A 12365-nucleotide genomic window follows, 5' to 3' on the forward strand; every position below is an offset into this window, starting at 1 on the left:
AAAGGGACAGGAAGGTCTTCCCAAGCATGCTGGTGGGGTCTAGGGAGCAGTGGTGTTTCCTGTTGGTACACCAGGGTGCAATGGGGAGTAGTCATGATAAGTGCCTGGGAAGTGCAGGGGGGATATTTTCATGCAACTTTGTGATGGAAATTCAGTTTATTACAATAGCCTTCTGGCTGGTCTCACAATATCTATATTATCCCTCCAGATCCTCAGGGTCACTTAGCCAGAGTGGTTTGAGTCCTTTGACCCCCTTGCTCTATTTGTCTTTACTCCCAGACATAAAGGAGTCATGGATGCCCCTTACATAGCTACTTATAGAAGATGCTGTGGGGGCCATCAGCTTGTTTCTGACCTCATCTCAATCCAACCACACACTTTGGGTTCTATGCCCCCAATTCCATTCATTTTTTTATTTAGACTCAATGTGGCAAAAGGAGCAGGATGTAAATAATGTGGAAGTGTGGGGTCAGCGTGGCTAAAAAACAGAAGCGGAAGCTTGGTTTGAGATGAGAGTGGAGAAGAGACAGGAGACAGCCTGGAAGGTGGCTTTATAAAACCATAGGTTAGGAATTTTGGCCTTTATCCTAATAGAAAGCAATTTAGGTGTTTCAGTGTGTGTGTGTGTGTGTGTGTAAACATACAATGACCATATTTGCAATACATGAAAAAAAGACCATTCTGGCTCCATGGAATAGAAAGGTCTGGAATGGACAGACATGGACACAGAACAGTTAGAAGGCTGTAGAGGTGAGGTCTGGGTGAGATGATAATGGCTTAGCTAATATGAAAGTAGCAGAGATAGAGATAAGCGGGTAGATATGTGAGAGAGAGCAAGGGGGCAAAAACTGACAGGACATGGTAATGAGAGAGGAGTATTAAACAAGATCCCTAGGTCTCTGGATAGATTGGAGATGTCATTCACCCAGAGCAGAACTCCGAATGTTGTTCCGTGAGGCTGCCTGGGTAATGTACTAAAAGGAAGGAGAGAATTTAGAGGAGAATTCAGAGAATTGGGGAGAATGGAACAGGTTTAAAATAGTTTGTTCAGGAGAATGGAAGTTTCCACAGGAATTCCAGCCACTGACCCCTGGGCGAGTGCCTTGGCTGGGTCAGTCCTGGCACCATTGTAAGAGGACTGTGCTTAGGGCACTCAGGAGACCCTGAAACACCCAGAAGAAAAGGGCAAACTGACTTTGCTTCTACTCACCAAGGACAATGTGAAGGTTCTTTTTCACTCTCTCAATAAAGAAGTTATACATAGAAAGAGGGGTGATTTCGATCTTCTCGCCTTCTGTCCTGGCTGCCGTTTGCATCTTCTCCACAAGGTCAGCCTTCTCGTCGGCCGGGAAGATATTGGGCACATCACCCGTGTTCAGAAGCATGTTGATGTCCTCGATGAAGGACTCATCCTTGATCTGGTTATCAGCAAAGAGGAACACAGTACTCTTGGTGGCCACGCCCACCTGCAGCATGATCTTCTTCAGGTCCTCCCGCCAGTCGTGGCCTGAGTAGTTCTTCGTGATCTCGATCTGGTACAGCTCATATGAGTTCATGAATGTGGACAGTTTGCTGGCACTCTGCCGCCCACTGCCCCCAATGCCCACCAGGAGCAAGTGGCCTTTGTCCTGCTTCAGGACCCGGCAGATCCTGGAGATGTGCTCGATGGCGAACCTGAACATGACCAAGGACATGGGGGCCTTGCTGATGTTGTTGAACTCCTCCAGGTAGTACTCCATGACCAAGGTGAGCTGTTTTAAGTCAGTGATCTCATCGTAGATTTTTGGTTCGCTTTCTGGCTTGAAGAAATCCCCAAAGAAGAGGCTACGTATATTATCATCAACTATCTTTCCGGTGGGTGACAGGTGGATAAGGACCTGTGGGAAAGATAAGTCTCAGCCAGGCATCCAGCCAGTGGCCCAGCCACGATGGTCGCGGGACGTGTAGCGGGAGGGAACCGGAGATGTGCTTGTTTCCTCTGAGCACATTCTCCAAAGTCATGATTCATCAACTGTTTTGTTTTTTTTTTAAACATACTATGTGGATCTGATGGTTCACATCAGACTCTGATGAAAGGACATTTGAGAAAGGAGTGTGAAAGCAAGGGTCAGTCTGTTTGCTAAGTGGTTAAAATACTGGTGATGAGATTGTAAGATTCCAAGAGGAGGTGGTAGAAAGATGGCACCATTTTTTATGTGCTTGCTCTCTCACCAAATAGAGGTGTAGGCATTAACCCTGGCTCCCACTCTGTGCCTAGAGTAGAAATATTTTAGATGCTTCTTCTTTCTGATATTAGAAGCTAGCAGTGCTTCTGCATTTGGTCTCTGGATGCAATATGAAACACTTGCAATTTTTCTATGGAGAAATCACAGCTTCTTAAAAATAGACATAGAATTGTATGATGCAAACATATAGGCTTAAAACTTTTCTTATATCAAAATGGAAAAGACAAAATATTTACAAATGGGAAACCATGAATCTTTCACTTGGGCTTTCCCAGGGCATCAATCAAACCATGACAATCCAAGGTTTATTTCTCAACTCACAAATTAATTGACCCTGAAAATGTATTTTAAGTTAATTATAAACAGTAACACATCATAAACCATTTTGAAAGGATCCAAACCTATGTTACCAGAGAATTAAAGCAAAACTGGGCCAAGTATTATATCCCCGAATCAAGTGACTAGTTGACTCAATGCTATTTCTTGAGATTCAGAGAGCAGAGCTTCAAGTCTCCACTAGGAAGGAAACCTGCACCTTGAAACAATATGATCAAATATTTGGGACCATTTCTGAGGCCAAATGATCATGGAGTCTGGCTTACCTTCTCAACAGACTGCCTGAAGCAACTGGAGGTTGTCTCCTTCACCATGTTGAAAAAGACCTGTCTGTCCTCATGATCAATCAGGCGGTCATAGAAGACCCGATAAACCTCATGGATCCAAAGCCGGATCAATTTTTCTACATCCTGAAAATCCAGTAAATTATTTGAATGAATGGCAGGGGTAACTGAGGTGGTAGTTCTCAAATAGTTTCTAAATCTTGGGGTTCATTTGAGGACTAAATGAAGTGATGATTATAAAATACTTAGCACAATGCCTAGCATAGATTAAATGCTTAATAAAAGTTAGCTATTACTATTATCACTGTATATTCCCCGTAGCCAAGGATATTGCTGAACGAACTTTTTAACAGAAATGATAGCGGCTGACCTGCAGGTGGGTGTGAGGGCAGAGCAGAACCCCTTGGATCACCCGCGAGAAGTCCCGCAGGTTAAAGACATAGTGTGACTTGGAGGGAGTTGGCAGGAAATTCTCCACTGCAGCTTTATAAATTGTCATAGTAGCTTGTACCAGCATCTTTCCACACCTTGGGAGGAAACAGAAGGCAGATCAGTCAAGGAGGAGCCAGCAGTGAGGACCCCAGGCCAAGATCAGGAACCTCTTACCTTAAGAATACCACATCAAACCCTTTCCCAAAGTGCCAGTCAGCAATTGAACTGAAAATCTTCGTTAAAATGTCATCCTCAAAGGCATTGATGGAAATGATATTCAGATGGCGAGTGAACCGTCCTGGAAAACATGCGCACATGTGAGTGTGCGCACACATGCACGCTTACCTCCTGGGCCTAGTGATCCTAAGATAGAGAACAGCCAGTTTTCCCTCTGCCTTAATGTTCTAGCGCTATTCTGTCCCATATGGCAGCCTCTAGCCACATGTGGCTATTTAAACGTAAATTAACTATATTGAATAACATTAAAACACTTCCTTAGTCTCATTAGCCACGTTTCAACAACTCAAGAGTAACATGTGACTAGTGGCTGTTGTATTGCATAATACAGACACAGAACATCTCTAGCACAAGTTCTGCTAACAGTGCTAGTCTGGTGCTCAGGACTGTTAAAAGATAAAGGCAATATGTGATCATGGGAGAAGAGTCAAACAAGTCAGAAATGCTTTTATAGACAGTATCCATTACCTCCCACACACTAAATCCATTCTCTCCTCACCCCTAAATTAACCACTATCAATTTGGTATTGTTGCATATCTATATCTGTATTTATATCTATCTGTAATATGTCAGATATTCATCATTTATAGCTATATCTACAGATCAGCTTTATTGAGATGTAGCTCACATACTATACAATTCACCCATTCAAACTACACAATTAAACATTTTTTTTCAGTATTTTAGTTGTGCAACTATTACCACAATCAATAGTAGAACATTTTAATCACCCCAAAAAGAAATCCTGTACCCACTGGCAGTCACTCCCCATTTCTTTACAGCCATTGGCAACTAATTCTCTATTTTCCATCTCTATAGATTTGCCTGCATATCTTTAAAACAATTTTATTATATAAAGTAAAACACATATACAGAAAAACCACACAAGACAAATATATAGTTTAGTGAATCATTATAAGGTTAACAACCCTTACATCTACCATCCACATGAAGAAATACAACTTTGCCAGCCCTCCATAGAAGCCCCTCCAAGCATCTCATCTCAATCACAGCCCTCTCCCTGTCCCCTTCCAAAGGTTACCACTCTCCTGACTTTTAAAGTAATTGCTATCTTGCAATTCTTTATGGTTTTCATCACCCATGTGTTTATTCCTAGATACCAGAGTTTAATCCTGCCAGTTAAAAAAGTTGATATTTCCTTTAAGTCTCTTTTAATCTATAGGTTTCCCTCTCCAGCCCTTTCTTTTATCTTTTCACTGTTGGGTATCTGGGCTGTTGGACCTGTAGAGTTCCCACAGTCAGAATTCTGTTGATTGCATACTCATAGTGGAGTTTATTTGATTCCTCTGTCCTCAGTATTTCCTACCAATTTGCTGCTATATCCAGAGACTTGGTCAGATTCAAGTTCCATCCCTTTGGGCAGACTATACAGCTGGTCGTGTAGTCCTTCACCAGGAGGCACATGGTGATGTCTGTCCCTTTGTGATGTTGGTAGCTACTGATTCTCAATGGCTAGATTCATTAATTCAGTAAGATTTGCAAAAATGGTGATATTCTGATTCTATCATTTCTTTTTTATATATTAGTTATTAGTTGATTAAAATATTGTAAGTATTTTTATAAAGGGACACTTCTCCTCATCTACTATTTGCTTATAAAATGATACACTTCATATAAGAAAGTCAAAATAAATGCTTGATTTTTTCCATTTATTTATCAAGTTTTCAAGATAATGAGTTGGTTTCTTATCATCATTTGAAGATGACCAGCTATGATTGTCTGATTCATGGATTTAAATACATCTTGATAAATTTCAATATATTTAAATTACTCTCATTGTAGAAGCTCAAATTTCCCCATTTTTGGCCAATAGAGCCTCCTTGTGTTGTCAACTAAAAGCTTTTGACATGACTCTTTAGTCTTTGAAAGCTTTCTCATTATTGGATATATGAAGATGTTACAGACATATCTTGCACATTTCCTGCCCCAGACGTGCAACCAGCCATTTCTCCAAGAAGCTTGGTTTCTTTCAGCAGGAGATTGGATTTCAAGACCACATTCTGGCTGCTAATAATTGTTAATAAGTTAGTTATTACTTTCTAGACTTGGTACACCAGTTCACATTAGGAGTGAGTACTGATACTTCAAATTTATGATTTCAGGGCTTTACTTAGCTTCTTCTATATCACATCTTGATTTCCTTTTTTACACACTGGTTCTCGAGGACATGAGGGACAGTAGAAATAGAACTTTCTAAGCAGTGATTCATAGAATCCTACTTTATACATACAGCACTCTCAGAATAATATACTACCACCACCAATTACAATAACTGAAAAGTTTAAAACTTTTTGTACAAGCTATCTTTATCCCCCTTCATTTTCCTTTTTTCCCCTATTTTTTATTGAAGTATAGTTGATTTACAATGTTATATTAGTAGCTGGTATACAGCATAGCGATTCAGATACATATATATATACTTTTTCATTATGGGTTACTACAAGCCATTGTATATAGTTCCCTGTGCTATACAGTATGACCTTGTTTATCTATTCTGTACATAGTAGTTAGTGTCTGCCAATCCCAAACTCCCAATTTATCCCTCCCTCCTCTCCTTCCCCCTTGGTAACCATAAGTTTGTTTTCTATGTCTGTGAGTCTCTTTGTTTTGTAAACAAGTTTGGTTGTATCACTTTTTTAGATTCCACATGTAAGTGTTATCATATGATACCTGTCTTAATCTGACTTACTTCACTTAGTAAGATAATCTCTAGGTCCATCCATATTGCTGAAAATAGCATTATTCATCCCTTATTATGGCTGAGTAATATTCCATTGTGTATATATACCACAACTTCTTTATCCAGTAATCTGTTGGTGGACATTTAGGTTGCTTCCCTGTCCCAGCTATTGTAAAAAAAATGACGCTATGAACATTGGGTTGCATGTATCTTTTGAATTAGAGGTTTCTCTGGATTTATGCCCAGGAGTGGGATTGTTGGATCATATGGTAACTCTATTTTTAGTTTTTTAAGGAATCTCCACACTTTGATCCATCCATAGCAGCTGCACCAAATTACATTCCCACCAACAGTGTAGAAGGGTTCCCTTTTCTCCAGACTCTCTCCAGCATTTATTATTTGTAGACATTTTAAGGATGGCCATTCTGACCAGCGTGAAGTGATTATCTCATTGTAGCTTTGATTTGCATTTCTCTAATACTTAGTGATGTTGAGCATCTTTTCATGAGCCTGTTGGCCATCTGTATGTATTCTTTGCAGAAATGTCTGTTTAGATCTTCTGTCCATTTTTTATTGGGTTGTTTGTTTTTTTGATATTAAGCTGAGTAAGCTGCTTGTATATTTTGGAAATCAATCCCTTGTGTTGCATCATTTGCAATTATTTTCTCCTATTTCCTCCATTTTCAATTGTTCTATATCTACATTATCAGATCATAAAGCCTTTACATATTATAATCTCTCCCATTTAGTCTTAGTTCAACAAATAACCACCTATTTAGTGCTCACTACAGTTGTTATATTGATCTCTCTATAGTCATTTTGACTGTGTGAAATCCATTTTCTAGTAGATTCCTGAGAGAAGGCTTATGAAAATAAGTCTGACTTCTTGCATGTTGATTAACAGTTTTCCTTTTATACTTGAAGGTCAGCTTTGTTGACAATAAAATCCTTGACTCTCATTTTATTTCCTCAAGTATCTTAAATATGTTATTCCATCCTCTCTAGCATAAAGCATTACAGTTGAAATTCTTAAGATGATCTAATTTTATTTCTAAGTCATGTGCACTTTTTACCTTTCTCTTTTTCTTTAAAGTCCAGTCATTTCACTAGTGTATATCTTGATAATGATCATTTTTCAGTCTGCATTCTTAGGTACACAATATACTCTTTTTTAAAAAATATATTTTTGTTGAAGTATAGTCAGCTTACAATGTTGTGACAATATACTCTTCCAATATATAATTTTCAAAAAACATTTTCTTTTCAGGAGTATTTTATTTACTTATAGCTTTTATTATTTGTTTTATTTTTTTCTTTGAAGAAACTTTGGTTTTCTTCTTCAGACTCTCCTATTAGTTGTATGTTGGATTTTCTCTGCCTAACTTTAATATTGGTTACTTTCACTCAAACCTTTTAATTCTTTTCTTCATTTCTTTAAAAATCTCTTTTATTGTGATAAAATATACATAATATAAAACTTACCACTTCAGCCATTTAAAAATTTATTTATTTTTATTTTTGGTGGGGAGATAATTAGGTTTATTTAGTTATTATTTTTAGTGGAGGTACCAGGGATTGAACCCAGGACCCTGTACATGCTAAGCACACACTCTACCAGTGAGTTATACCCTCCTCCCTCATTTTAGCCATTTTTAAGTATACAGTATAGTGGCATCAAGCACATTCACACTGTTGTGCAACCATCACTACTCCCATCTCCAAAACTTTTGCACCTTCTGTAACGGAAACTCATTAAACAGTAACTCCCCATTTCCCTCTAATTCTAGACCGTGGCAACTTTCTGTCTCTATGAACTTGAGTATCCTATATAAGTGGAATCATACAATATTTGTTCTTTTATAACTGACTTATTTCACTAACATAATGTCTTTAAGGTTCATTCATGTTGTAGCTTGTGTCTTCATTTCTTTTCTAATTTCAAAAAATTTCCTTCTATTGTTTTAAAATTTCTTAAGGCATTATTGATGCTATCCTATTTTGCATTCCTTTTAGTTTTGGCTTCATTTTTAAGGTACTTTCCCACCCCCTAACTCTTGAGTTCCTTCATTGAATTTCTAAGTGTTTCCAGTTCTGATGTATGTATGCCATTCTTTACCGTCTTGCATCATCTCATCAGTGCCTTTCAGATTATTTTGAATAAAGTATTTTAAGTATGTTTTTTTGTTGTGCTTTTGAAGTACATGTTTTTCTGCTCTTTATTCTCTTTCTTCTTACATTAATTTTTTTATGAAACATGACATCAGTACTTTTTCTTTGCTCATTTTTATGTATGAAATGAGAAGCAGACTTGATTCAGATGACTTTTCTAACCCCACAAAGCTCCCTTTTCCGATTTTTTAAGTGTTCAAAAAACATAGTGACCTTCTCTTTCCATTGTTTCTAGTGATCTTAACTTGCTCAATTCTGATTCAACTTCCAGCAGTTTCTCTTCAATTAGGAGACTTGGTTAGTTTTGAGAAATCATGGTTGGCAACACTGCTGTAGCCCCTCAGGGCTCCCTGCAGGTTCACTGTGCTTGTTATTCGAGTAGGTAGAAGTCCTGCCAACCTCAGCTTGTGTTCTCAAATTGGCTGCCACACTTACCAGTGAATGTCTGTTGGCTACTTTTGGGTTCCACCACTCTCAGTTCTGTTAGACGTCTCAATATTTGCCTCTGCTTTCTCCTGCACAGATGCAGATAACATGTGGGTCTTGCAGCTGCCAGTGGTTTGTTCCCACCAATTACACTTCGGAATATGTGGGGAACACTCTGCCAACTAGTTTTTTTTGTAAACGTTGTTTATAGACTTTTGCTATCTAGTTGCTCTGGGAATTTGGAAAGAGACAAAAATGATTCTGCCACAGTTGCTGCCATTTTCACAAAATTATTTACATAGTTTTATATATTTACCTTTCTCTATCTATCTATATACACATAGACACACATATGTATTCTCCACTATATTATATACTTACATAGAAAGGTTTTGCTTTTTAAAAACAAAAATGCCAGAATAATATTTTATACATTATTGATCTGGAACCATTGATAGTTGTGTGAACTCGAGGAAGTCACTTGCTTTTTTGATGATAAGGATATTAATAGGACTTAATGTTTATTAGTGCTTATTATATGTTACCTAAACTCACATCAAGTTTCTGCTAAACCACGCTCCCAACCACCATGCTATATTGTCTTGAGCCTGTTTTCCCATCTCAGCCCTAATAGCTGGCAGCTGGTCTAGCAATTATCAGCTAGGGTGTTGGTTCTCCACTGCACACAATTTCATTAAATATCAACATCAGCTGTTGAACCAACTATGATGAAACATGATAGAAACAAGATTGCTCTGCAACCATGAGAACTTCCTCCCCTAGCAAATGTGAGTGACTCTACTTCTTTACCAAGTGACAGCTTCATTCTTCCTGCCTCCTATAAAAAAATTAAGATACTCACTTATCAAATTGTCCCCACTTCCTCAGAGTACCTAATCCAGAACAGAGTGCCTGGTTCCGTAAGCCTTTCCTCTTATTACCCAGCACAAGTCCATTTAACTCCCTTTCACCAAGCACTCCCATGCTTCTCCATTCTGTGCAGACACCTTTGCTGCAGCAAATTAGTAAACCTAATTTCACTTGACTACAGACACATTCCTGGCAGTCTCTGGGCACTGGTCTTTATTATAGAATCGTTTCAAATATCATATTTGTGACATAAAAAGCTTAAAAACTGTCCATTGCTGCACAAATGTTAGTGATTACTATTTCTGAGATACTTGCTGGAAACAAATATGACCTTTTGAAGAGGTCTTTTTCCATCCAGTTTTACTGAGATATAATTGACATATACCATATATAAGCTGAAGGTTTACAACAGGATGATTTGATACATATATTGCAAAATGATTACACAGTAAGGTTAAGTAGCACTTCCATCACCTCACATAATTACCTTTTTTGTTGTTGTTGTTAACTAGACTCACCATGCTGTACATTAGATCCTCAAAACTGATTCACCTTATATTTGGAAACCCTTTGACTGACATCTCCCCATGTCCCTCATCTCCTAACTCCTGGCAACCACCATTCTACTCCTGTTTCTTTGAGTTTGGCTTTTTTAGATTCCACATGTTAAGTGATATCATATAGTATTTGTTTTTCTTTGTCTGACTTATTTCACTTAACAAAATGTTCTCAAGGTCCATTCATGTTGTCACAAAAGATAGGATTTTAATCCTTTTTATGGCTGAATAATAGCCCATTGTGTGTGTGTGTGTTTGTGTATTTCACATTTTCTTTACCCACTTCACATTTTGTTTATCCATTCATCCATCAATGGACACTTTGTTTCCATGACTTGCCTATTGTGAATAATACTGTGATGAACACGGGGGTGCAGATATCTCTTCGAGATAGTGATTTCATTTCCTTCAGATACATACCCAGAAGTAGGATTGCTGGATCATGTCGTAGTGCTATTTTTAATTTTTTGAGGGACCTCCCTACTGTTCTCCATAGTGGCTGCACCAATTTACATTCCCACCAACAGTGCACAATGGCATTTGTTATTGCATGATTTTTTGATAACAGCCATTCTATCAGGTGTGAGGTGATAGCTCATTGTGATTTTGATTTGTATTTCTCTAATATTAGCAATGTTAAACATCTTTCCATGTGCTTGTTGGCCATCTGCATGTCTTCTTTGGAAAAAAATGTCTATTCAAGTTCTCTACCCATTTTCTAATCAGATTGTTGTTTTTCTAGAATTGTAAGAATTCCTTACATATTTTGTATATTAACTCCTTATCAGACAGTTTGCAAGTATTTTCTAACATTGAATGGCTAGGTCTTAGAGAAAAGGAATATACCAAGCTCCCTTCCCTCTCACTAGTGGAAGAGGTGTTGAATTTATAGATGTAAAGTGCCTGAGGTCCTGCTCTAGTCAAACCCAGTGCAAAGGTACCCCTGGACTCTAAGTAGAAGGTGATGGTAGAAGGTGATGGTTTGTGTACTCAAATAAAATCACCCTGCTTTCTCTATTTTAGAGATGAGAAAGATAAATGCCACAGGGGAGAACAAGGTCATAGAATCTTAAGTCTGGAAATGGCATTAAGATTCTTAACCAAGGATGCATCTCAGAATAAAAATATGGATACCTGTAGACCTGGATGGATCAAGTTGCACCTGAAGCAAAATATACTCTTGAAGAGTTAGATGACAGGGAGAGAATCATATTTATTTGTTTGTTATTATTATTTTGCTTATGCCACTTTGGGTTAGGTGTTTTATCTCTGACAAGGTAAAGAATTGTAAGACATACAACAGGGGAATCTGTCATGCACACCTAGTTGAGAACCTCGGATCTAGCCTTCCTCCTGGAGCACATGCTGGCTACAATGAACTCTCCTTTTCACGTAAGACTCTCTGTTCCTCTAGGACCTGGCCAAAGACTCCTCAAATCCTCTTTTCATCTTCCCATCCTATTTCACACAACTTCCAACATGAGATATACAAATGCCACCCCTTGAGGCTAACTCAAACCCCTCTGGCTACAAGCTACATCTTTCTCCACCTTCCATCAGGACAGAATGCTCTGCACCAGCACCCCCATCCATGGAGGTGGTCCGGCTCTGTAGAGGGTGGGTGAAGAGTACTGAACTCTCTCCTTCACATACGTACCAGTAATGTCATTCCTTCCTCCCCCTGGGGGGCCCATGGCTGTCACAAGCAGCACATCAACGATGTCCAGCCTGTTTGTGTCCTTCTTGTCAAACCAGTAACCGTGGTCAGTCCACTGCCTTAGGAGCTCAACGGGGGGCTGGGCTCCATACACCTCTTTGGCTGGCATGTTGAGGTCATCTGAGGAAAGAAGACATGGCCACAGATTGTAAGTCTCACAGGAGGTAGCAGATGACCAACCTTCCAAGGGAGAATCTGTGCCCACAGTTACATCCTCACTCTAGGCAAGGCTCAGCCAGTAGACATTCTTACAATAAGGGAAGAGGTTTTTCTGGGTTTTGGGCTCTTCTGCCTCATTGAGATCTCTGTGTATTATGACTTTTAGGATGCACGGATTAACAAACAGACATTTAATTTTTTCCCATTCCTTCAACCAAAATATATAGATTGCCTACCATGTGCTACATATT

At 38.7% G+C, this 12365-nt stretch overlaps 1 protein-coding gene across 1 annotated transcript in view; it reads right to left on the reverse strand.

Moving 5' to 3' along the window:
- The window catches only part of DNAH3 (dynein axonemal heavy chain 3), a 150344-nt gene that overhangs the window by 37969 nt on the left and 100010 nt on the right, over window positions 1-12365 (reverse strand). Inside the window, exons 45-49 of the mRNA XM_064478501.1 lie at window positions 11896-12075; window positions 3452-3575; window positions 3216-3372; window positions 2828-2971; window positions 1211-1877 (exon numbers count right to left, since the gene is read on the reverse strand). Of these exons, the coding sequence (XP_064334571.1) occupies window positions 1211-1877; window positions 2828-2971; window positions 3216-3372; window positions 3452-3575; window positions 11896-12075 (1272 nt within the window). The remainder of the gene's footprint in view (window positions 1-1210; window positions 1878-2827; window positions 2972-3215; window positions 3373-3451; window positions 3576-11895; window positions 12076-12365) is intronic.

The sequence above is a fragment of the Camelus dromedarius genome, chromosome 24, assembly GCF_036321535.1.
Source record: "Camelus dromedarius isolate mCamDro1 chromosome 24, mCamDro1.pat, whole genome shotgun sequence".
NCBI classification, from domain to species: Eukaryota; Metazoa; Chordata; class Mammalia; order Artiodactyla; family Camelidae; genus Camelus; species Camelus dromedarius.